The sequence below is a fragment of the Corvus cornix genome, chromosome 1A (assembly GCF_000738735.6).
Source record: "Corvus cornix cornix isolate S_Up_H32 chromosome 1A, ASM73873v5, whole genome shotgun sequence".
In the NCBI taxonomy this organism is placed as follows: Eukaryota; Metazoa; Chordata; class Aves; order Passeriformes; family Corvidae; genus Corvus; species Corvus cornix.
In genome coordinates, this window is record NC_047057.1 from 38,790,032 (window position 1) to 38,814,525 (window position 24,494).

Here is a 24,494-nt window from a genome sequence, read left to right on the forward strand (position 1 = left end):
TCAGATATAAATATTATTCCACTCGTGTCAGGTTACCCTTCCCAGCTGTATATGGAAATTTGTTTCAACAGCTTATCTTCAAAACTCCATGCACCTTAGAAACACTGCTCTTCCAACATCTGTCTCACATCCCAAAGGACTATACTCCAATAACCTCATTTCTCTAAAGGCTATCTATAGAAAATATGCAGAGTTCTACTCCAATCTGAGAGAATAAAAACCAGATACATCTCGGATATACAAGTCAATAGTGAAAAACTTCTGTGGACAAGGGACATTGCTCTCTCTTTCCTGAACAAGTGCCTATGTTAGCTACAACGCCAAATCAATAACTGAATTTTTTCCTATTGTGGAATATAGGCAGGTGTTTTACCTCCACTAAACTGAAGAAAGGCTTATATTATCTCAGTTTGTAGAGAAATTTTCATCATAATATAGCCAAGAAGTAAACACTTCCAATACTCATGGCAAGGGGGATTACAGCATCAAACATCTGCATAGCATAGAAAGGCAGATTACAAAGTTAGTGGTCATACAGTGCCCCCGTTATACCAAGGATATACAAATCACTTCACTCTGTGAACAACCCAAAAAAAAAAAAAAATTCCAGGGAAAATGGTATACTACAGTGTCCAGAATTTTTCATTTCCCTTTAGACTGTGGCAATTAAAACCCTCAAACTCACAGAACAGATACAATTTTCATTCTTCACCGCTGCAATTAGTACATAATTACATGATAAAATACTACCTTATATTTTATCCAAAGCTTACACTGGATCAGATGTCACAATGAGTCTGGTAAAAGTAATGAAGTTTGTGCTTACCCAGAGAGTTTTAAAAAAGACTTTATTACCTGCTTAACTGCAACAACAGTGTGCTGAAAACATACGCCACACATTTTCTCAAAAGAATCTTCATTTCAGGCTCAAACAGACAACCTCTCAAAAAAATTGATTTTAGCACATCTTCAGTGGCCCTCAACAGACTTCAAGAATAACAAAACCACTCCTGGAATTCAGTAGTGAGTAAGCTTTAACTAATACCGAAACAAGCATCTAGCTTCTATTGTAGGGTTTTGCTCCACAGCCAAAAGAAGTATTCAACTGTTCTATACCATAGCTGAAGAACAAACGTTTCAAGACTGCAAATACAACTGTAAAACTTATCTCCTACACATAGACTTATCCCAGGATAATGTTTCAGACTACTAATAAATATGATTTGGAACTTTGTCCCTGTGCCTTCCCCCATAACAACCTTTCTACAGAAGAAAATAATATAAAGAAATAATCTGACAGTCATAAGCAGTCTTATGTTTTATTTATGTTTGTATCTACCTAATATACAATGTTAAAAATCTAGAAAGAGAAAATGCAACACACAATGTTACGGACGCAACACACTTAACAACCAACACACAACATAAAAGCATTCTTCCTCACTACACATCCCACAGGCAACTAAAAACATAATTTATGAATACCATCTGCTTCTATTGTCTCTCTAGCAATGTATTAGCAAAATACATAGATTTTAAAAATAGAGGAAAAAGTCTTACTCTGCTATATCAAGATATCCACAGGAAGCAGCTGCATGTAGAGGTATCCAGCCTTCATTATCTGGTTGATTAATATTTGCTCCATTTTCCACCAGAAATTTCACCATATCTACGTTATCATCTATACAAGCCTACAAAGAAAGAAAGAGTTAAGAAGTAAGTTCATATTAAAGCTGTTCTACAATCCTTTGCATCTTTAAGCAACATCTTCAGGAGAAAAGGTAAGTATTTTCAGCTCTAATGAGGAAGTAGGGTTTCCTTGTTGGGGTCTGACAGCAAGACAGGAAGAATTTGAGAGATAAACAGCAGGTGTTCCAGATTTATAAAACGTTTTAAAGAAATGAGTTCAGACAGTTTAAAAAAGCAAAAAAAAATTATTTTCTCAGGTAAATGCATTCTGGTTCTCTGAGAAACCCTTTACAATCCCCACTGCAACCTTATTCTGCAGTAAGAAGTGGTTCCTCAGGTCCTCACTTTGTCCCAGGCCCAGCTCAGCCACCTGAGTGGATATTAAAATTGAATAAACAGCCACACCGTGAAGTAGAATTGTGACTAAGAGCTAGGGAAGCACTTTGAAAATGATACCATAATGTGATTTTATCTGTAATGTAGAGGAGACTACAGAGTATGAAGGGGATGCTACATAGTATTTCAACATCCCCCTACTGTTTTCCACTGCAGCATATTCTATACCACCATAAATCTTTTAACAGTCTATTATTCACTCCTGTTTCTAAACTTACTTGAGTATCACTTTGGCAATTGCAAAAATATTATCATCTGCCCACATCTCATAATTACCAAGCAAAGAGTGTTGCTCAGATGCAGAACTACTGCCATTCTCCAGACCTCCATCTTGACTGACTCCTATTTTGCCTTTCTTCTCTGTGTTCGAGTATTTTTCTCACAGGGTGCTCAGTAAGTTTTCTTGCCAACTTCCATCCTGCTGCCCTTAAAAGGGCAGAGCAACTGAGAGAAAAGTCCCTCTGCATTTCAGGGCAGCAAGAACTCCAAGCAGCTAGGCCCCACAAGACTGGTATTAATTTTTTAGCTTAATAAATGAACAATACTACATAGCCACAAGGCTGAAATGCGAACCTCTATTCTTGGGCTCCTAAATCCTACTAGAGAAATATGCCTCTAATTAAATGTGATTAAGGTATAAATTTTACTTTTCAGAATACTTCTGGAAAAGCCCCAAAACTACATAATGTTTTACTGTGGAAGAAAACAACTCGGATATCCCTATTTAAGCAATTGCACGTTCCAAGATGAACGCTGAAGCTTTCCTCCATTCTGCAATGACGAGGCAACAGCTACACCATGAGGAGAACATTGCTGCCCAGTGTAACCAGCCAAACAAAACCAGCCACAGACTATCCTTCTTTAACTCCATTTGCTTTAGTTAGGTACAGCTAGACTGCGATACACTGCTTGCATTATTTGTTTTTTGGTTAAAAACAAAACCACATTCTTGAATGAAAACCCTCCTACCTTTTCAGGTATTCTTGAAAACCGCCTTGAAAACTTTTTAGTCATATCTATCCCTAAAATCAGCAGGTCTTTAAAAAAAATAATTTCTTAACATACTCCAACAATAAAGACTACAAGTTCTTCAAGCATATTTGTCTTCAATTTCTTCCACTTATCAACAGTGTACAATGCTTATACACTTATAGCAAACTCTGAAAGAAAAGAATCACCTCTTTCTGTGGGACATTTTGTTACTTAATAAAAAAGAATCAAAGGCAAGGCACGGTTAATCAGTTTAGGAGGAAAACAAGAAACTCAGATGTTTACACTTAACTGAAACATCAACTATATATAGCACTATATCCAGTTTTTCTGGATATTAGATTTTTCCAACAACTGATGTTCTCTAATAATATTCACCAGCTAATTATAAGGAAAAATAAATTTATATCAGAAGCATTTTAAAAATATAGGTATTTTAATATTAAATTTTAATATGCTGCATGCTTGTTTATCTTAAAATCCCCTAAAATTTGTCATCTGTGGAAAAAAAGGGTATCTTAAAATTGATTAGCACTATTAAAAAAAAAAAAAAGCCCACCCATCTGGTTGTGACACAACCCAACACAGAACAATCCTTGCCTATTTTTCAAGTATACATGAGAAAACCTGGCAAGACATACTCATAAAAATGCTGTTGCTAAGTGAATGAAAAGCTTACATATACAGCACATTAAAAGACATATGACTAAGTGGCTAAAAATATTTGACCAAATTTGGGCAGTTTATTGTGCCATACATGGCAAGAATCAGGAGAGCTCAAATACACTTATCAGGTATTATCAGAGATTGTACATTCATAACAACAAAAAATATTTTATTAAAAACTCACTGTGGTCTCCGAAAAGGTAATACCTATCTTAAGTTTAATAAAACCAATTGCAATTGATTCTATTGCTGACAAACACCAATCTACTGTATCCTATGTCCCTATGTCCCCTTTTTCTTCTTAACAGAACCACAGGCAGGTGTTGCATAGACCCTATCACTCTCAGCACTTTCCACAGGAAAGGCACTTCTGACTATCAGCAGGTACCTTAAGACAGAAAGCCAAGAAATAAATGTTATAAAAGAAATGTTATCTAAATGTTTTTCCATTTCTACTGCACTGCTCACTCCTAAAAGCAATATTTATCAAGTGTCAGAAGTGCCTCTGTTGTTAAAGACTGACATCTCAACCACAAAAGGAAAGCTTGTCAGAGCAGCATGATAAACTTAAAGCAATAGACTCTAAACAGACTGCCCTTCTAGACCTCAGCCTGAAAGTTATTACAAAGGAAAAAGCAATGTACATGCAAGATGTAAATAACAAGAGTTCCACTGATGCTGCAATAACTCAGAAAGATAAATTCTCAAGATTAATTCTGTCCCAGAATCTGAAGAGAGGACACAGACAGCTGCAGGTCTTCCCTTTCCACATCTCTTACAGCCCTTCCAAGACTGATCTCAGTTCTTCGCACTCATCTTCCCCTATCCCCAGCCTCTCCCTTCATGGCCCACAGTTCCCACCCAGAGCATGAGTTACCACCTCAGTGAAACCACAGGTCATCCTAAAGCTCTTTCCAAGTGCTTGCAAAACACATCTGTAGAGCACACACACCAGCCAGCTCCTGGGGCAAGCAGAACATGGGAGCTCACACACAGTACACCCGTCATCCCATGCACCAGTTTCTCTCTCTCAACCCCAGCCTCACCAACTGGTAGAAAGGCAGCATTTTGACATGAAGAGCTCATTACCCTGTCAAATTTGATCTAAGTTAGCCAATGGGCCTCAAACAGAACGACAGCTGCAAGGACAATCATATAAACCTTGTTTCCTTTGAGAACCAATATAGAAACTAGGCTAATCAGCCATAAAGACAAAGCAAAGTTGAGAATACAAAGTCTGCTTACCTTTTCTGATAAGAAAAAGGAAGTACACTGAAGTCCAGAAAAGAAAACCACTTTCCATTTGCACAACAACCTGAAACTGGCACCGCAAAGACTAGCAAAGATCAACTGGCTCTCACACAGACCAGTCCTAGGGAGGTATAGCTTGTGCTAGAAACAACATTTTAACCCTTTCCATAAATATTCAAAAGGGGATAACCTGCTGATCATACTAGACTTTTAACTGTATTCACCATGACTTTGTATCCCAGTGCAAGTGGCAGGTGATATAGCTGGCTCTTGATACTATCAGGTGTTAAGAACATAGGTGATGGGGAGACATAACTTAGTCAGTAGCCTTAAAAATAGACAGTTTTAAAAGAAACACCAGAAGTTCTTGGTTCCTCAGTGAGTAACCACCCAAAGAATTCAGCAGACAGCACTCTTCCGCAAAAGACAGGAAAAACAAGCCTGTAATTATTTTGAAAAAATCAGAAATCTTGTAGGGAAAGAAGCAATCAATCTGTTAGACTACTGTCCCACCCACATGAAGCAGAGCTATACACCATGTACCTTACATGGGGCTACAGTTCTTACTGATTTTCATTAATGTCAACATCAAATGAGGTAATGCCATCTACTGAGGTTTAGACATTACATTTTTTTAATAAGTTTGGTAAAATTTATCTCCATTTTCCACAGAGAGATTAAAACCTACCCTTTTACTGATTTGATTAGTATTCTGATCTATTCCATACATTATTTCGCATCTATTAGCAAAACAAACATGTATTTCACCTCTGCCATCACATTTTGTTTTTTCCTTATTTACTCTTGGTACAGAAAAGAATCAAAAATACGAACACAGAAAATATATTAAAGGGATAAAACAAGTCAAACAACCATTTTGAATTGCCATATGAATACCGGAAACAGAAGACCTCACAGTGGGTCTGGAGAATAGTTTATCCCTTCTCTTGATTTGAGTGAAGTAATTCCAGTGGGTCCAACAGGACTTAGCAGAATAGGAACATCTTTGTTAAGGTACCCGAGAATCATATTAAAGCAGCAGAGCTGGTTAGAAGTGGTTCCTGTTCTCTTCACCTTGGGTTGCTTGTTCCCTCTGCCATCACATACCACACTCCCTTACAGCTATGCTGACACGTTGTGCTAAACTGAATCTAAACTGGATCAGAAAGGCAATTAGAATTTAAAATGAAATAGAATAAGAAAAAGAAATATACCCTTATCTGATTAAAAAATAATTATTTGCTTTGATTATATTAAAATGGGTTTTATATTCCGAGAAGCATCATTGTTCTGAAATTAATTTTCATGTCCTAATTCCACCATCAGAGAAACAAAACTTCCTTTCACTCTGAATTTTCATCCATTACAAACCCTGTGTTAAAGCTTCTTGTTTCAAACTGACACTTTTTGAAAGACACATTTTTAAACTAGCAACCACTTCTACCACTTGTACTTTTAAATTTACAACACATTAAAGCCTAATTTCTTGTTTGTAAGTATTTCAAAGAATCATAAAATATTTTGGGTTAGAAGTGACTCATCTAGTTCCAAACCCCTGCCATGGGCAGGAACATCAGAGCCCCATCCAACGTAGCCTTGTACAGCCTTCCTACGGAAATCACATTACCCGCTCTGTCTACTTCACTGTCCTCCCTCCCCCCCTTGCAGAGCAATTTCAACTGAAACTGAGACAGGAACACAGGCTGAAGAGAATTAAATTCATCAGTTGTCATGAAAAGGTGGTTAACCATGAGTCCTCTGAAATAATGGTGCCAGAGAGCAGTTCACAGTGTGAACTTGACAATTACTGCTTCTATCCAAGTCCTTGTGCTGACCTCCCAGTGAGCACAGCACCACGAGATAATCCCCACAGTTTGAATGCTGGTCTCACTCTGCAATGATTTTTGCCTTCATGAGGAAAGGTTTTGTCAGGAGAGAGGACATTACAGTTCACTAATCATATGTTCTGTTCATCTTCACTGACACTGGGAAAAAAAAGATTAAGTTTTCATATTGCAATTTTTTTTTCTGTCAATAAACCACTAACTGAGAAGGTCTAAAATGAAATTTGGTCAAAAGAACCAAACCAAGTTTGAGCAACACTTTCCACTTTCAATAACTCACATATTTATGCTGCACATTAATTAACAATGCAGCACCAACAAGTGAAGTGGAAGTAAGGTCTAAGAAATGAAAACATAAGCCTTACCTAACTTTCAAGCTACAGAGTCAAAGTAATCTGGGAGTTACAGTCACTAGAAAAAAGGAGGGATAATTTTTTTGCACCTAAATTTGTTACTAGCCCACTAATTAAATGTTTTTATACAAAGTATAACATCTTAAGGTTCTAGTATTAGTAATGACTATGTCCTAAGACTCACTGAATATTTTGGAACACTTTCAGGACAAAGTACAAGAAGAATGATCAACAAATTAGCTTATGAAATATTAGTGATTACTACACTTATTTACTATTCAAGTAATCACTATAAAAGCAGGTATTTTACATTTGCAAAGTATTATGTTTAATACAGTACATATAGGGTGGAGAGGCTGCTGTTGATGTTCATGTTTACGTTAAGAATCAGGAGAGTTTTGGTGTTGTAAAAGAACTTCAGGCGTTAATTGAATATTACAGATGACAAATGTTGCTCAATTATGAAATTAAGTGTTCATTTAGCCAACCCACAAGTCACAGCTTCTATTTTTCAGTGAGCTGGGGTAATACTGGATACCTTGCCTACTGACAAAATCTAGATTTAGGATTGAATGTTTTACTTTATTAAAGCATGCTTCCTAGTAAAAATGGTATAGTTTACAATGCAAATATCCTTGCTAAACTAGTAATACTAGCCTTTTGCTAAACTAGTGTTATTTTGTTTAACTTGCCTGTAAATATCATGCATATGATACACTTGTGTGTTATTTTTTGGTAAGAATGGCATATTATTTAAAATCCTGGAGAATTGGACCATAAAAAATAGTTAATTATAATTACCATATACAATAACTCAAACTACCAAAGTATTTCAAGAGTACCTCATGGCTCCTGCAAGTTTCAGATAACTCTTCTCCAGAGAAACTTCTTGGAAACATTTCACTTTTAAGTGCAGAAAATTAGAATCATTTTAAAAGACACCTGCAAAAGCAGGTGAGAAAGACACCTTCTCCTAAGGAGAAAACACTACTTGAGGATGATGCAACATTTCATGTCCATTCAAGTCTCATGGGGAAGGCATGCAGAGGCTATTGAAACTGAGCACCCATATCCATCTTAATTCAAATCCTGCAGAACTGTCAAACATTGACAAAATAGAGAAATCATTCCAGAACTCAAACTTCTCTATTATTTCCACTTCATGTAAACAACTTGTCTAACTTTTCTGAGATATATGTGAGTATATCTCAAGAGAAGTTCACTTAAGATTTTCTTTCAGCTCCAAGATAAAACCAGGAGCTACACAAAATCAGTAAATGTTTAGCTCAAATATGCAGTAAGAGCATAATGTAATTTCCATCCTACAATTATGTCTTGTTTTCTTTGCTACAATGAATGACTACATTAATTACATACCCTTAAGCTTTGCTGGTTTGTAACTTATAGTTAAATCTGCAAGTTTAATTATGGGCACAATTCATGAAAAATACTAAAATCTATTGCTATTCAGATTGATATAATCTACATGTTATAGAACTGATCTCATAGGGACTTCCCACTATTTAAATCCTAATGAATGCTTAATCATAATTCTTAATCAGGACTGTAATAGGATATATATATTTGAGTGGTTTCATAGCATTTCAAGTAGAGATAGAATTATTTTTGCCCTCTAACCTCCTGCCAAGATAAATAAGGGGAAGACAAGAGTTGGCTGCAACACGTTATTTACTCTAACCAGAGATGCTACCCTTAGTGCTAGCAATCCCAGTAATGGATTAAGATTCATTCTGACAGACACAGAGACAAAAAAACCCAGTGTAATGCCTACTTTCTTGTTCTTGATGAAATAACCCCAGCTGTTCCAGGCTAGGTAGTATTACATGCAAATGTGCTTTCAAATAAATATTTGTTTCCATTTTTAGCTCTGTGCAAATCTATTTTCAGGAACACTTGAAATTCCCACACCAGAAGTTCTCTCTTAATTAAAACCACTGTACTAAATGTGCAGTATTAAACTTTAATGGTATTCATCTACTTTGACTCGAAGAAAAATCTCAAGACAACCTGCCAAAAACATCTGCCTAAACTCCCCAAAGAATCCTTGGAAAATGAGATGTCACAGAAAAAAAATATTCTGGAAAAGCTCAAGCCAAATAGCATTGAAAGACTAAGTTACTGATGCTGGTGCAGATCTAATTGCCTGAATGGCCTTTTTTTCTCCTGGCTCAACATATTGAAAAAGCTGGTGAAGAGACTGGATTCTATGAAGCAATCTCTGTCTAAAGTTCACACAAATGAGGCTTTTTTTTTTTACACTTGTGCTATTAATGTCTGAGAAACAACTTCTGCTGTTCCTTCTGATTTCTTTCAGTTTGAAAAGAACACTAGTACTTTCTGTGGAACTGCTTTAAATTTACTTTTAGGTTTCTTAGGCAGCTTTTTAACCACATACCAGGTGAAAGAATATGAGTTTACTGGGCAAAATGGAGAAAGGAAGATCTGACTGACACCATGGTATTATAGCTGGTACAATGTGCAAATTCACAAGCTGTCTTTCACCAAGGCTTAGGCAGGTAGGTATGTATAAATTATATATGACAGATTCTCATTTTAGCTACATGTTGTTGAAACCTATCAAAAATCACTGAATTTGGGAGTCACGTCCTGAACTGAATTTCAGGCTCATTTGTTTCACAAATGGCTTTCTCTTTGTTCTGGCCTGTGCCTTTGCAGCTTGCTTTCTGAGGCAATTTCAACAGATCAGAGAATCACAGAATGGGTCAGGTGGGAACAGACCACAGTGGGTCATCTGGTCCAACCTCCCTGCTCAAGCAGGGTCACCCTAGAGCACACGGCACAGGACTGTTCCAGACAGTTCTTCAGTATCTCCAGTGAGGGAGACTCCACAGCCTCTCTGGGCAATCTGCTCCAGGACACAGTAAAGAAGTTCTTCTTCATATTCAGGTGGAAATTTCTGTGGATCAGTTTCTGCCCATTGCCTCTCGTCCTATTGCTCGGCCCCACTGAGAAGAGCCTGGAAACATCCTCCAACACCCTCTCTTCAGATACTCATACATACTGACAAGGTCCCCTCTCAGTCGTCTCTTCTCAAGACTGAACAGGTCCTGTGGCTGATGCACCATGCTCAGTGGGACAGAGACACACAACCCTCCATATCTACCTCCTGGCAGATATGGAAAAGAAACAAGGTTCAGGAGTAAACAAAATTGTCATACTGTAAAAATATAGTGCCATTATGCTGTTATGCTTTCATTAAGCACTTACTGCTATAACTTTGGCAGACAGTGATTAGTTTTCATGGTCACACAATGTGTAGATATTAGACTTGAGAAGGAGAAAGCAATGTCATATAGGAAATGTATTTTTGTCCCAGTCAAATTTAACAGTAGCCAATTGCATTTCAAATAGGAATTTTTTTCATGAGTAAACATAACGTGCTTTTAGCATATGGGTGACTAATCAACTTCTTGAGCCAAAGCAGCTTTTCAATTTAAAATACTTAACCTCCTGGTATCCCCATATGCACTTTCTTAACCAAAATAATCTAGCAAAACAAAAAGGCATCACAATAAAACATTGTAGGAGAACTTGTTTACATAAACAAATAGGTTTGTTCATGTCTATGTTCTTTGTATTAAATTTAAACCATACGTGCCAAGTTTTTTTTTTTTTTTTCTTCTGTTTCTGACTATCACCTCTACACAGTTCTGAGTTCTTCAGAGTGGAAGACTGCCCTACATTGGAAGAAAGCAAACCTAACGGTATCTATCAGCCCTCCTCTGTGAACTCATAGGCTATGTTAGTATTCTAGTCAGCAGCTGATGTTTAATCTTCTGCATTAGCAGGATCTAGGGGAAGTTTTCACTGCTTTCTAATTTTAGCTAAGTGAAGTGGCAGAGCTGAGTAGAATAAAAGTAATATAACTGAATTTAACAGAAACAATGATAACCCTTCACCCCATCAAGCAGAAAAAATTTACATGTTGATAGAGCATCCCAGGGTAATCAAGACAGACTTTCTGTGTGCTCACTTTCCTACTACACATTACTGCTGACAATACAAAGCACCTTTAATAAAAGAAACCAAGGTTACAGGTACCAAAAGACAGTAACATTCAATTAGCACTTGCCATGTATAGTTTTATCCTTAGCATTATACAATATATTACTAGTAAAAGTAGATACAAGAAGCTGATAAGGCTGGTATCAGTCAGGGCTCTTTTACTCCCTAAGCAGGGGAAGCTATGCAAATAAATGACTAATTTGTATAACTCAATTTAATGTAGAATAAAAAAGTACATGTGAAGTATCAATAATACATCAGTTAGATTTATATGCATTTTTTATGTAAAAAGTGAATACAATTGAATGAAAAACCTCATACATGGATGGAACCAAGAATAAAACAAGAAGTAACATTGGCATTTCGAATTGCCTAAACATTAATCAGATAATCTTAAATGTGATAAATACATTTGTTTACCAAAAGTGCATTCTGTGCACAAAGCCAAAGGTAGGACTACATATTAACAAGGAAACTAATTGTTTCTCAATTTTCCATTTTTAAGGAAAGAATATCTTGCCCCTGGCTACTTTCTGGTTCTAGACTGGGAAAAGAAAAGCTATTCTTCTCTAATGTAAATCCCAGTAAATTTTTCAATTTGTGATCAAACTTATGATTCACTGAATTGACTAGAGAAACTGGAAATAATTTTCAGCTCTTAAAAAATGCTACTAAGTCTTGAAGCTGACATAGGTTGCAAATCAGCAGGTTCAGGATGAAAGTAAGGTATTCTGAGAGTCACACTAAAATTTTAGCAGAAAACCAAGGTTTTTCTAACCCAAATTAAATAGCGTTTAAGTGAAATTATCCAAAAGCAAATCAGCCAAAGGGGTTACAGTAATTATCAAAGAGCTGCTTTTTCTCAAAACTGTATTTTTAATATAGATTTTGTCTATCCAGATGGTAATAAGGTAAGAAACCTGCAGCTTCCAGTCCCTGCAACCCTGCAGGTGTCAGACAACATTTTTGCCAGATGTACCAGCAGTAACACCTCAATGTTCCTCAGGACAGGTCTAGCTCTGAGGCACGGCAACACAGAAGTGTTCAGAAATGTCCAGAATAATCCTTGTAGCACAGCGTGCTTTGCACATAACAGTGATGTTTATGCATTTTAACTTCATTTTTCAACAAAAAAACCAAGAAGCAGCTTTCCAATTTTCCTGTTTAGAAAAGACTGGCTGTGGAACACACATATATCCATAACTCCATTTTAAAATAACTTAATTCATTTCTGCTTTCAGAAATGTATTCAGAACAAAACCAGAAGAAACTGGGACCTGGTTTGCTTTCTGTTTTGTTGTAAGTTTGAAGGAATTACTCAGGGGAGCGCGTAAGGTATAGACAACGCTAAAAAATTCAGTGTCAGGTAATTTCCATATACGTTTTCATATTCCACATTGTAGGTACACACAGGGCATCATTTGGAACAACCATCCAAAGCCTTTTTTCTCACTTAATCTGCACAAAGAAATGTCTCTGTGGTCTCCAAAAGGTAAGGTACTCACAACAGACAAAGGTCACTGAGACTCCAATTCTCTGCAAGTGTGAGATGACATCAGGATATACCTAAAGCCAAAATTCAAGTCAGCCAAGTCACTTAAGGAAACCTTGGAAGTTAAGGAAGAGTGCATTCATGGTGTCCCTTTGCTAAATAATCTTCTAAAATAATTTACATTAAATGTAAATAAATTTACTGCATGCTTCAGAAGTAAACAAAATTGTTTGTTCAAACAAATAAAGAGATAATAATCAAACACACCACAAGCCTCTGTAAAGTATTATAAAGAATAAAAAGAAGTATTCAAGACCAAACTCCCTCTCTCTCAAAGGCCAGCTATGCAGCTGTTCATCTGCACAGACATAGTTTGCAACTTCTAAAAAAGGCGTTTTTGCCACAGTGTAATTTAACACTCTCTTCAATAGGTTCGCCACATTGTGAACCTGCTGAGCAAACCCTCACTGGTTGGAGAGAAGATGAAACCTGCGCTCCCACGTGGGTGCTTCCTTTGCCCCAGCAGTGACCCCAGTCCCACCTCCAACAACTATCTTTTGACTGTATCCTAATTTTTCACTAGCACAAGAAAACAGCTATTGGGTACTTCGTAACAGGGACAGATGTCTAGGATTTCTCTTGAGCCACAAAATTAACAACATCCACTTTGGAGTCCTCTCTCTCCAAAAACAGCACAACAGAAGTACCAGCTTTGACATCGGATTCCCTCTGGTCTATCTAAACAGGAAATTCTTCGGTACAGTTGTCCCATTAGAAACTCATTATGACAGATTAACAAAGAAACTGCAAGTAATCACAAGTTCCTAAGAAACCACTTGCATCCAAATTACATTGAAAAATGGTCAGAAAGACAACAGCCAATAAGTAAAATAACCTAAGTTTATTTAGACCCATCCGCAACAGTATGTATCACTATATATACACAATAGATAGCATTTTAAAAGAGACAGTTTTCAAGTCTTTTTTCTAATCCTCTGAATGGGGTATCACATGGACCAGAAGCCATTATCCTGAAAAACAATTTTATTAGGAAGTTACAGCAGTAAAGAAATAAAGCAAAAGTATGGCAGCAATTAAATACAGGTTTTTTTTACAAATAAAACTGACAAAATCAAGATAAAATCTGAAGTAAAAATATGTGTAAATAGTAGAAACTTAAAGTAGCAGAGTAGAAATTTGGAAAGAAAAGTTACAAACATCAATGAAAAAACATGGCTGTCAGGGGCAGGAATACTAAAGCATTTTTTAGATATGCTATACATATATATGTATAGAAAACTGGTCAACAAATACTTTAATTTTGTGTTTTGAAAGAAGCAGAAAGTTTTGTCTTGCATAATGAGACTTATATACCATCTAGTTTACTAGTAATAAGGAAGAACATTAAAACTCCATGGATCACTATTTTAACTCAAGTAGATCTTGGTAATACAAATCACAACTGTGCTCAGGCAGCTCCCTAGCCACTATTCAAGAACTAATGCAGCTTCAAGTTTGCCAATGTTTGTTTTCTAAACAGATTGTGAAATACCTGGAAAACAGCGAAGGACTGATAACACTGTACCAGCACTGCAAAGCAGCAACAGAAATGCTTGAAAGTGTTAGCTTGTCAGCCATGCTGGATAAAATAAATAAAAAATTAACAAACAAACAAATAAAAAAAAAAACCATGTGAAAGATACTGAGAGAACTGAGGTTCATTAGGCTTATCAGCAAGAAGGCAATACCATGTCAACACAGTTACACTGTCCCAAAAGCTTTGCTTAGCCTCACCAACAGCACCACTGCTTTTTTGCACCATGGAGCCAGACCTAACCAACACTGAATGCAGCTGACACTCACTCCTAGGATCTGGGGCACTAGCAAACAGTTTTGAAGCAACATGGATCCAACGAGAACCTACCCCACTCAGAACAACTGTTCATAAATGTTCATGAAAGCTCACTAGCAAAGACACCTTCAGTGCAGAACCTGAACAGGCTTCCTCAGGAAAGGCCACCTTGAAGTCTCCCCAAATCTGAATTAAAAGAGATTTCTCTTTTTTTTGGTCATAGTATACCCTCACCACATCAAGTATCAGACTAACTCTGCTGTTTTGGCACACAATGCATGAAAACCCAGCACAAGCTGAATATTTTTGAGAAGCAGTTCTCTAGACTGCATCTGCAACCAGTGTTGCTGTTGTTCTCATGGCATTAAAGAGAAAAGCAAACCAGACTCCATATTTACCCTGATACAGAGGTAAAGAATGATGTATGCTGGCTTTTCATCACTATATTAGAAGCACTGGTATACTAAAAATGTTATACTTTTCATCAGCAAATTACAAAACCAGCTTCTTTTTCCTCTTCTGCTGTGTATGCCTCAGTACCAACACCATCCCAAGCCTCATTTTGGCGGATCTGTCTGTATGCTCTGATTCATGCTGTACCACCTTCACCACTGCCACCAAACACATAAGAGCAGACCTGCAGCATTTCACACAGCAAGACTTTAAGACTCTCCAAGTCACAGCTCTGGTCACACCTATTCTGTGTGGCACAACTTGCACTGCCTCAAGAGGTCATGCCTGCTATGCCCTAAGTCTCTACATGCTCTAGGGAAGAGCTTATAGCCAGGGCAAGGATACAGCTGTATTTTCCCCATCCTCTACAGAGCCTTTGATCCTCACAAATCAAGTTATCTCTGTGTGTAAAGGCAAACCTGTAATCTAGTAAACTTTGAATTTTCTACTTCTTGCTAACCTTCTTAAGAGCATTTTTATCCAAGCAACCAAGCTAGAGAAAAATACTGTACCTAGATGAGCAACTGTAACCCACAGCATACATGCCAAAATCAGCGTGGCAAAATCATGGTGTCCTCTGCACTTTTGCCAGAGAACAAGGAATTCATACATTCATACACATGCTGCAGCAGTTCACCCCCATCTTCTCAGTCCCGCATGCCAAATTTTGGGAGCTCAGAAATTAGTTCCAAGGAGAAAATGCACTAAAGAAACTTGCCACCGATGTATTTCTTTCATTTTCTTTAGCAGCACACAATACCACTTTTAACAGATTAGGAGAATATACCTTTGGTAGAAGTTCTTGTAGTTGAATGCTGATAAAAACACACACTTTAGGAAAGCATTTAATGTGAGCTTTTATGATCTTCTCTCCCTGCTACACTTGATTTCAGGCAGTCACACAAAACCCATATCCCAGTTGATAGTAATTAGACCCTCATCCAAATATTCTGCTTTAGAATCTATGACATTCAGATGACGACAATGTTTCAAAGTACTTATAAATACCATCCCTATCGGACAATTTGCCTTTTCTATGTTTCAAGATGAGTTTCAAGCAATAATCTGTTCCCTGCAGGAGGTAGTGTTATAAAACCAGAAAACCCTAATTCCTTTGAGCTAACATACACTAATGATAATCACTAAGGGCATGATTCTACACGAGCTCACTGTTGACAAACAGGGAGGTCCCAGTCTCCCTCCTCATTCTCAACTGCACACTCCCAAAAGCATTTGTCAGACTCTCCATTAGCCAATTCACTAACCAGCAAGGCAGAAACAACCTTTTCCTCCTCCCCACCCATGGAAATAAACAAAAAAGGAGGAGGGAAAGAAAACAGCATTGTGGGAGGAAGAAGCAAGAGCAACACCCTTTCAAGGCAGCAGAGCACTGCCTTAGTTGTACCTGGAGCTGCAGCCACTTTTGAGTTTCAGTCTAAAAAGGATTCTAGAGAAAGGGACAAAAGCCTAAACTTCTAATTACACAGGAACTCATTTGTGTTGACGTCTAACTTCAGAGAGGCTGCTGACATCTTTGAATTGCATCAGGACAGAAAACACCTTTTTACCAGGACTGTGTCAGCTTGAAAGAAATAACAAAAGCCCCGAAGTCTGCTGTTTACCTGACCTCAGCAGTATGCATGCCATCATGAAATCAATGAAAAATGGTCTAAAGTTTGCTTCTTGTACATCAGACTGCTATTTAAAGATGATTATTATTAAAAAGCACAAAAATTAAAATCTGGCTGAAAAGCACATTGGTTTCAAAGTCAGTCATACAAATGCACACTGGCTCTACTGACTGCATTTCCCCCATAAATACCTATGAACAAATGTTAAACAAGTGAAAAAAAAACCACAAAAAATTAAATTGATTTGACTATATGGAGAAAGCACACACACTGCCTAAGCATGGGGAAAGACTAAGCAGAGTTTTGGTGGGTAACCACCCAGTAGCCCTGGAAGGGGAGGAACACTGGCAAGGACAGGGGTAGGGCTTGACACGGAAGACTTCCAAGTTTTCTCATTTAAGACAAAGGCCCACATGACTTTCTCTACTATTCAGTCATCCACTGTTCATGCTGTAAACTGGAAGCTCCTGCAATGCAAAATGTTTGGAAAACTGGTTCTCAGTTTATTTTCATGAAAGCTCTATCCATCAGGCTAGGGGCTATATTCCAAATACTCCAGAGTACCTGGTGAGAAACTGACTCCATGTTGTACAGAAAACAGAAACCCACTCCCTGACATTCCAGGAAACAACCTTTGATGCCTTGAGCTTGCTTTTCCTCCTCTACAGTGAACACCTCTACAGAAAAACTTCTGGAGGGGAAAGCTGTTCTGCCAGCTTAATTTTCACTATTAAATTAGGCAACACATCCTAGAGCTTTATGGTTCTCTAAGGACTCTAGTTTGACATTAAATATTAATTTATGCACAGACCTATATATAAACAATAGTAAGGCTGAACAGCCAAATAGTGCAGGCCTAGGAACTGCTTTAATTAACACTGCCTAAGCCAAAGCAATTGGCCCCGCAAACCTATGACCAGTGTACAGTCTTACACGATCTCTACTTCCCTGTGGCTAAAGGAACTTGTTTCGTTCAATCTGTGAGATGATCAGTACTTCCACTATGTGTGGCTATTCACATATAGATATGATGGATTTATCTTTACAGTTCAGTGTTCGGCCTGTACTACTTAAATCTTGTTCCAAATGTGCTCTTACTTGCCACTTAACAACCATTTAGGTACATCAGCAGGATTCATAAAACCTCCACCCTAAAAGTTACCGTTTTACAGATAGTAAAACAAACAAAAAGGTAATAAGGGGATAAAAGGTAAAAAGGGCATAAGCCATATCCCGACTTAACCATACAATTTGAAATACCATGGAACTGAGGTTTTAGGATATACACTATTTCATATGCCTAAAGGAAAGCTTCCTTTCATTACCGTTACAATCACAAGCGCATAATGTTCCTACAGATTTCCCTGCAGTCTCCTACCCCATACACCATTCTCTTCTTTTCCCCCTCACTGAGAAAGCAAAAGTTCCATGAGCAACAGCATCTTTTATCAGATGTCCTGAACTATCCCAAGAGCAAATCCTCTGAGGCCCTATAATCTAGGTATGATGACATAATAGAGTATTAAAAGGTTAATGCATGTTAAGTCCAAGTACAGATTTCACGCTAATTACCTGGTATCTAATACACCAAGAACCAAGTTCCATTATTTCAGTGTTCCCAATATCAGTCTTTCTTTTCCACACTATCACTTAATTTTCCTAACTCTCAGTTTCATCCTGACAGCCAGCCCACATCTGACAGCTTGCTTTTGCCTCCACTCTTCTGACTCACTCCTACGTCCCTACTCTATTTTTGCATCTTACAGCTTCCTCCTCTGTGCTGGTGAAGGCAAAGAGGTCACAGCACAGATAGTACCAGCCTAAAGTCTAAATGAATTTTAGAAGTCCACAGCTCCTTGACATCTGTATAGCTTCTGTGCTCTGAATTATCATACTCAAAATTAACTTAGATACATCACTGTATGGTACCGCAAGTTTTTTTAGGTCTTGGTAAATTCTGTTGGATATCAGCTTTTCCCTGAAGCACTCTTCTGGTAAATCTGAAAATATTTGAAAAAAGGATTTCTTCTGAAAAATCCTACCACACTCTAAAATGCTAGAATATTAAAACATAGATCCATCCAAGGAGATTTTGCTTCTGCCAATCTGATTCTGTATTTAAAAAATTCCATCCTCCTTTATAGCTTCATAGCTGAAAACAGTAAGAGAACAGACTTTGTAGAGATCCAGAGTCTTAGTCAAAGGGATGGACTATCTCCCAGAAAAATAACTCAACAGGCAAAACTCTTCAGCCTAGAACAAAATGACACTGATGACCATGTAACACAAGACTAAAAACTATTAATAAGTGAAATCTGTTCACCATTTCTGCTAATACAATGAGCTGAAGTCATTACACGAAGCTAGCAGAAGTTGCAACCAAAAGACAAAGAAACAAAAGCTGCTTTTCTGAAAACTGATTGGAATGCTCTGTATCAGCAGAAGCAAAGATGACTTATCACTGGTCTCAGTAGCTTTTCACACAGATCAGGCACTGGAGCTGTATGATTAACTGAAAGAATGCTAAAGGTCTCAGACAGCTGGATAGAGGAAAAAGCCCTCTTCACTACAAGTTAAATTAATACTATAGCTTTTTTACTGATACTTCTCTCATCACAGTAGGTAAGTGATGGTGCTTTGTTGTTTTTCTTTTCTACAATAGAAAATATCTTGTGTTTTTTTTATTAGGACTACAAGTAAAGGTAATGATGCTCTTGCATTCAACAGGATTCTGTTATCTGAATAAAGAGATATGACTAAGTTTAACAATCTAGCCTCTCATTCAGGAGGGTTTTTTAAAGTACGGGTATATAAATTACCACAAGGAGAATTACAGTAAAGCTTCTGTGCATCCTACTACTTGAGAGTAAGTACAGGGTAGTTTACCTCACTGGTGCTACTATACTCAGATGCTCCTTCCAGAGGAACCTGAACCAGATCTCTCTGAAGCAATCCCTTAATATGCAAGCCTCAAAAGGAGCTTATTTAAACTCTTAGCATATGATGGGGCTACAGCATTGGTAGATGGGGCAGAGTAACTGACACCTGGACTTTCGCAAATCGTTTGACACTGTCCCGCACGATATCCTTCTGTATAAACAGGAAAGACATTGATTTGATGAATGGGTCACTTGGTGGATAAAGAAATGACTGAATGGTTGCATGTAAGAGTTGTGGTAAATGCCCCATTGTCCACACGGAGACCAGTGACAAGTAGAGTCCCTCAGGAGTTGGGGCAGATACTGCTCAATGTCTTTGTCAGCAACACTGGCAGCGGGACCAAGCGCACCCTCAGCACATTCGTTGACGACACCACGCTGTGTGAAGCGATGCCATCCAGAGGGACCTTGACGTGCTTGAGAGATGGGCCAATGCAAACCTCATTAAGTTCAACAAAGTGGAGTACTACGTCCTACACCAGGGTCACAGCAATCCTAGGCACACCCACAGGGTGGGCAAAAAAGTGATTGACAGCAGTCCTGCAGAAAAGGACTTGGGGTGATGGTTGATGAAAACTCAACGTGAGCCATCAGTGTGTGCTCACAGCCCAGAAAGCCAGTCCCGGGCTGCAGCAATAGGAGCGTGGCCAGTAGGCCAAGGGAAGGGATTCTCCCCCTCTATTCTGCTCTGTAACAGCTACTGGAATTAGGACCACTTTACAACAAGCTTGGGTAGAGGCATAACAGCTTACATGATAGCAAAAGTGCATTATGCAACAAAGCAGTATTATCAATATGCTACTACCCTTTATTAAATTAATTAAATCTTTAGTATAAACTCATTGCCCACAAAAGAAATTTCTTCTACTAGTTACACAGGCTCTTGCCACATTTTCAGTTTTAATAATTAGCTACTGTGCTACTGAAGGAGGCCAAGAAAGAGGGTATTATAGACAAAGCTAAAGCCAGCTGGGCTGGTTTTTTTTCCCTGTTGCTGGATGGCTGCCTTCATTTCACTGGAACACTACAAAGCAAGTTGACCATATAAGGCACTGGGATTCCCATGGAAAATGCTTACACAAATCTATCCATGTAGTCTATTTAGTTTATATATCACAGTTAAGATGAACATTTGCAGTACATTTTTAAGACACTTCAAAATTAAATCTTACACATATAGCATTATTTTTGCCTTAACTGAGCTCATGTAAGTAGCCTTCCAGAAGAATCTACAGCTTAACATTCAACCAAACGCATTTCTTTACATAATATTAAGACTGGATCAATTTCAAAACTGCAGGCAGCATTCATAAACACAACATCCTTGATTTTGGTGCAAATGAAAGGTACCAGAAAAGCCTAATTCAGGGGTGTGACAGCAAATGAATCTCCCTGCCAGCCACTGGCTGCAGCCTGCATTTATCAGAGGCAGCAACTTGCTGCATGGAAAGATTATTTGTAGCCTAGATTCCAACAAGAATAACTCTAACAAGCAAGTGCTTATAAGGAGATGGTAATACAGAGTCTACAGAGAAAGGACAGGGAGAACTGAAGAAAGCAACATTCTTGAACAGATGGGGGTGTAAAATAGAGAGGACTGCAGGGCTTCCACTTGAGAAGGGCAAGAGAGCTTTCAGGACAATGGAAGGAAACATCAGTCTAGAAGAAGGGGCAAGAAAGAAATAGGTATGAACTTCAGGATTAGACAGATAAATACAGGAATATAAAAAGCTGCAGTCAGAGGTATGTGCCAGCATGATAACAGTATCTTCTTAGCTCTAGGGCTTATTCTTCAGAAGAATCAAGCACTTAAATGTTGGGAAGCAACACTTCTGAAAGAGTATCAAAATTTCTAGAGAACTCTGCCATACTTTTTATATACTACCTCCACTTAATATTTGCATTAATCTTTCTAGATAAGAATTTCACAACATGGATCAATGCTTTATGAAAGGTCAATTTTGCTAATACTATGCATAGTTTAGTCAATACTGGGTTTCCTCTTCAAACAGATATCCAAACCTCACAGTATTCTGTATACCAGACTACCAGATCTGTTGAATTAACTACGACATTTTGCACCTGCTTCAGCCAGGACTAGAATATAATTCTTCAACCAACACATAGTTTATTGGCTCCTAAGGACAAAAAACTTGTTTGTAGATTAACACAGCCTGAACAGAACTACTTCTTCCAGTAAATATCAGCTGCTGCCAGGCCTAGCTGCTTTTTTGCACCTCAGCGAATATACTCCATCTAACAAAGACACTAACAAGAAACAAAGTAGAAAAACTAAGCAGTGTGTAGCCAAACAGGACCCAGAACCAGTTTTATTATAGAAACTGAGCACATATGTGACCATGGTAAAAATACAAAAAAAAATTGCAACTACATTTGTATAAAAGATGAAACTTTAGTCTGATCTTAAATTTTACCCCGAGGCTAAACACATTTGAAACCTATATTCCAGACTATGAATCAAGAGCCATCTCTACTCAAGTTTGGAATTCATTTGGCTAACATTCCCCCAAATTACAAAGATTCCTTAAGAAGCTGTAAATTTTATCCACAGAGGCGAGCTAAGACTAGTTCTGAAGATCGTGTCACTGGGTTGACCTAAGTAGCAATTTAAAGGACTGCTCAATTAGTTCTTATACCAGTATTTTAGAAGTTACTGCACTCCAACTGCAAGCTCATCTACCACATGACTTGCCAAGTGAACAAATTAAACTTCCCTACACAAGAATGAATGGGCATGGGAATGCACAGGAGCTGCTTTCTTGCGCTTAAGTAGGCATTTAGTCTATAATAACGACAGCACCGTAGTTCACAGTATCTATACCTCATCTAAAGTAAATGCATTCTTAGTTCAGAAAAATGTTTATTTATAACAAGCTACTTCAGATAACTTTAGAGTAGCTACAACTGTGTTTTTGCTCTGCAGGGTATCAACTTGCTAGAAGCACATTTTACGTGGTCTTAGACTCAAAAAGCCACATATATGGGCTTTCCTTAGAAGAAATCTTTAAGGGCAGAGATTGCCTCAGTGGGATGCCTCAGCTGGGATGTTGAACTTTTGTTTGAAAGGACTATATTGATACACTTCTAGAATCGAAGTCACTCGCCATCAGTCCTGCACTAAATATAAAGCACTGAGTAAAACTGAAGCAATATGGCATTAACACTCCTGGCTTTAGGAATGGCACAGAAAATACCTACTACTGCTCTGCTGAGGACCTACTTATTAGACTAAATTAGTTTAGGCAAAAGATGTGACACAACTGTAGCATGCTGCAGACATATGAATATCACAAGCATTCCTCTGTAGTGTGCTAGTGAGCAAGAAGGAGGAGCAAATGAAATAGTGAGTTTTTGCCTTTCCAGGTTAGTCTGGCCTATAGTTTACTTTCTTCCCAGGGAAATCACTAATGTCTGAGACAGAACAGGTTGCTAAAACAGTCACATATTTTGCAATTAAGCATCTTAAGCTGCAGTGCACAAGTTTGTGCAGAGCGGGGCCCTACACAAACAGGAGTTGATGCTGCACAGTCACTCTGGGCCTTCTTATCCAGTCACTAGCCAAAAATTTTAGAATCAGTTCACATTTCCTCATTCCACTCCTGCTGCCTAGGAATAGTGAGAAGAGATGGTAATTGATTATCAACAAAATTCAGCCCACCAGTCTTTAATGATTGTTTAGGAAAAGAATGGAAATTCAAGTGAGGGAAAATTAAGTTTTAATATGTGACAATTTTAAAGTTTTAAGCCTAGCAAGATCACAAAGGTAAACAAGCATTCTTTGAAAACCTACAAACGGCTGACCTTGAACACATGTTGGGACAGTGCTCATCCTCATTTTAACCACAAAATTGCATCTCAATTGCAGAGGACAGTTGTGAAAGAAGATACGTAGCAGGACGCAACACTCACTTTCTGAGTTCAAAGTGAAGAAGAAAAAGTTCAGATCCAGACTAGTTGAATCCAAATCAAGCTACTTTCCGGTCAAGAAACCTCCAGTAACTTTGCAGCTGTTCTTTGTATCTTCATACAACACCATTTCATTGATATACTCATCAATAAAATATGTATACATTTGCACTAAAATCAATGTACATGTTGAGTTTCAGAAGACAAAAGTTTAAGATGGTTATGAGAATCAATTCCCACCGCCTTAATGAAAAACAACAGGACACCCACACATTTATGAATGCATAAGGTCTTTAACCAAGCTGAATAAAACTGAGCTGTGTCAAACCCAAAGCTGACCCACATGAACATAGCAAGCAAAAACAATGGTGACACAAAATACACCATTTTGCTGCTCTAGGGTTTGCATTTAACCACATTATTCCAAAAGCAGAGTATATAATTATCTAACAGACCAGAAAAAGTACTTCGATAAGTACTGCTGTAAAACAGGTTTAGGTATTACCATAGGTAGTTCCTTTTGCTAAGCAACTCATTTAGCTAAAACAGATGCAAACTCTGTGCTTGGATATGAGTTGTTTATTGTTATAGAGATAGGGAAAACCTAGAAACATGTTAAAGTTATAGCTATAGTTCTGGAGAATCTAGAAGATATAATTTTAAACTTGAGCACTGAAAAAGGATGCTCCAAGTATAGCAAGGGCTGTAGAGTTTAGCCGCAAGTCTGCAAGGCTTGTGGATAATTCTGGAGAAGTTGTGGTATTTACAGAAGTGTAAGTGTTTCTAGGATTAGAAGCAAGCTCCAGTTCTTGAGTCTGTTGCTCACTACTGTCTACAGTAAGTAGAGCCCTATAAAGACTTGTAAATAAATTAATCACTCTTTCTTACACAAGCATTGAAAATTGAGGCTTTCAGATGAAGGCATCAGACATTGGTTAATAATGTTCTTAAAAGCGATCAAAAA

The 24,494-nt window shown here is 37.8% G+C and overlaps 1 protein-coding gene across 4 annotated transcripts in view; it reads right to left on the reverse strand.

Moving 5' to 3' along the window:
- PPP1R12A (protein phosphatase 1 regulatory subunit 12A) overlaps nt 1–24,494 on the reverse strand; it is a 115,367-nt gene that overhangs the window by 69,928 nt on the left and 20,945 nt on the right. For all 4 annotated transcript variants that reach the window (XM_039571276.1, XM_039571275.1, XM_039571277.1 and 1 more), the window contains exon 2: nt 1,561–1,691. In XM_039571276.1, the coding sequence (XP_039427210.1) occupies nt 1,561–1,691 (131 nt within the window). The remainder of the gene's footprint in view (nt 1–1,560; nt 1,692–24,494) is intronic.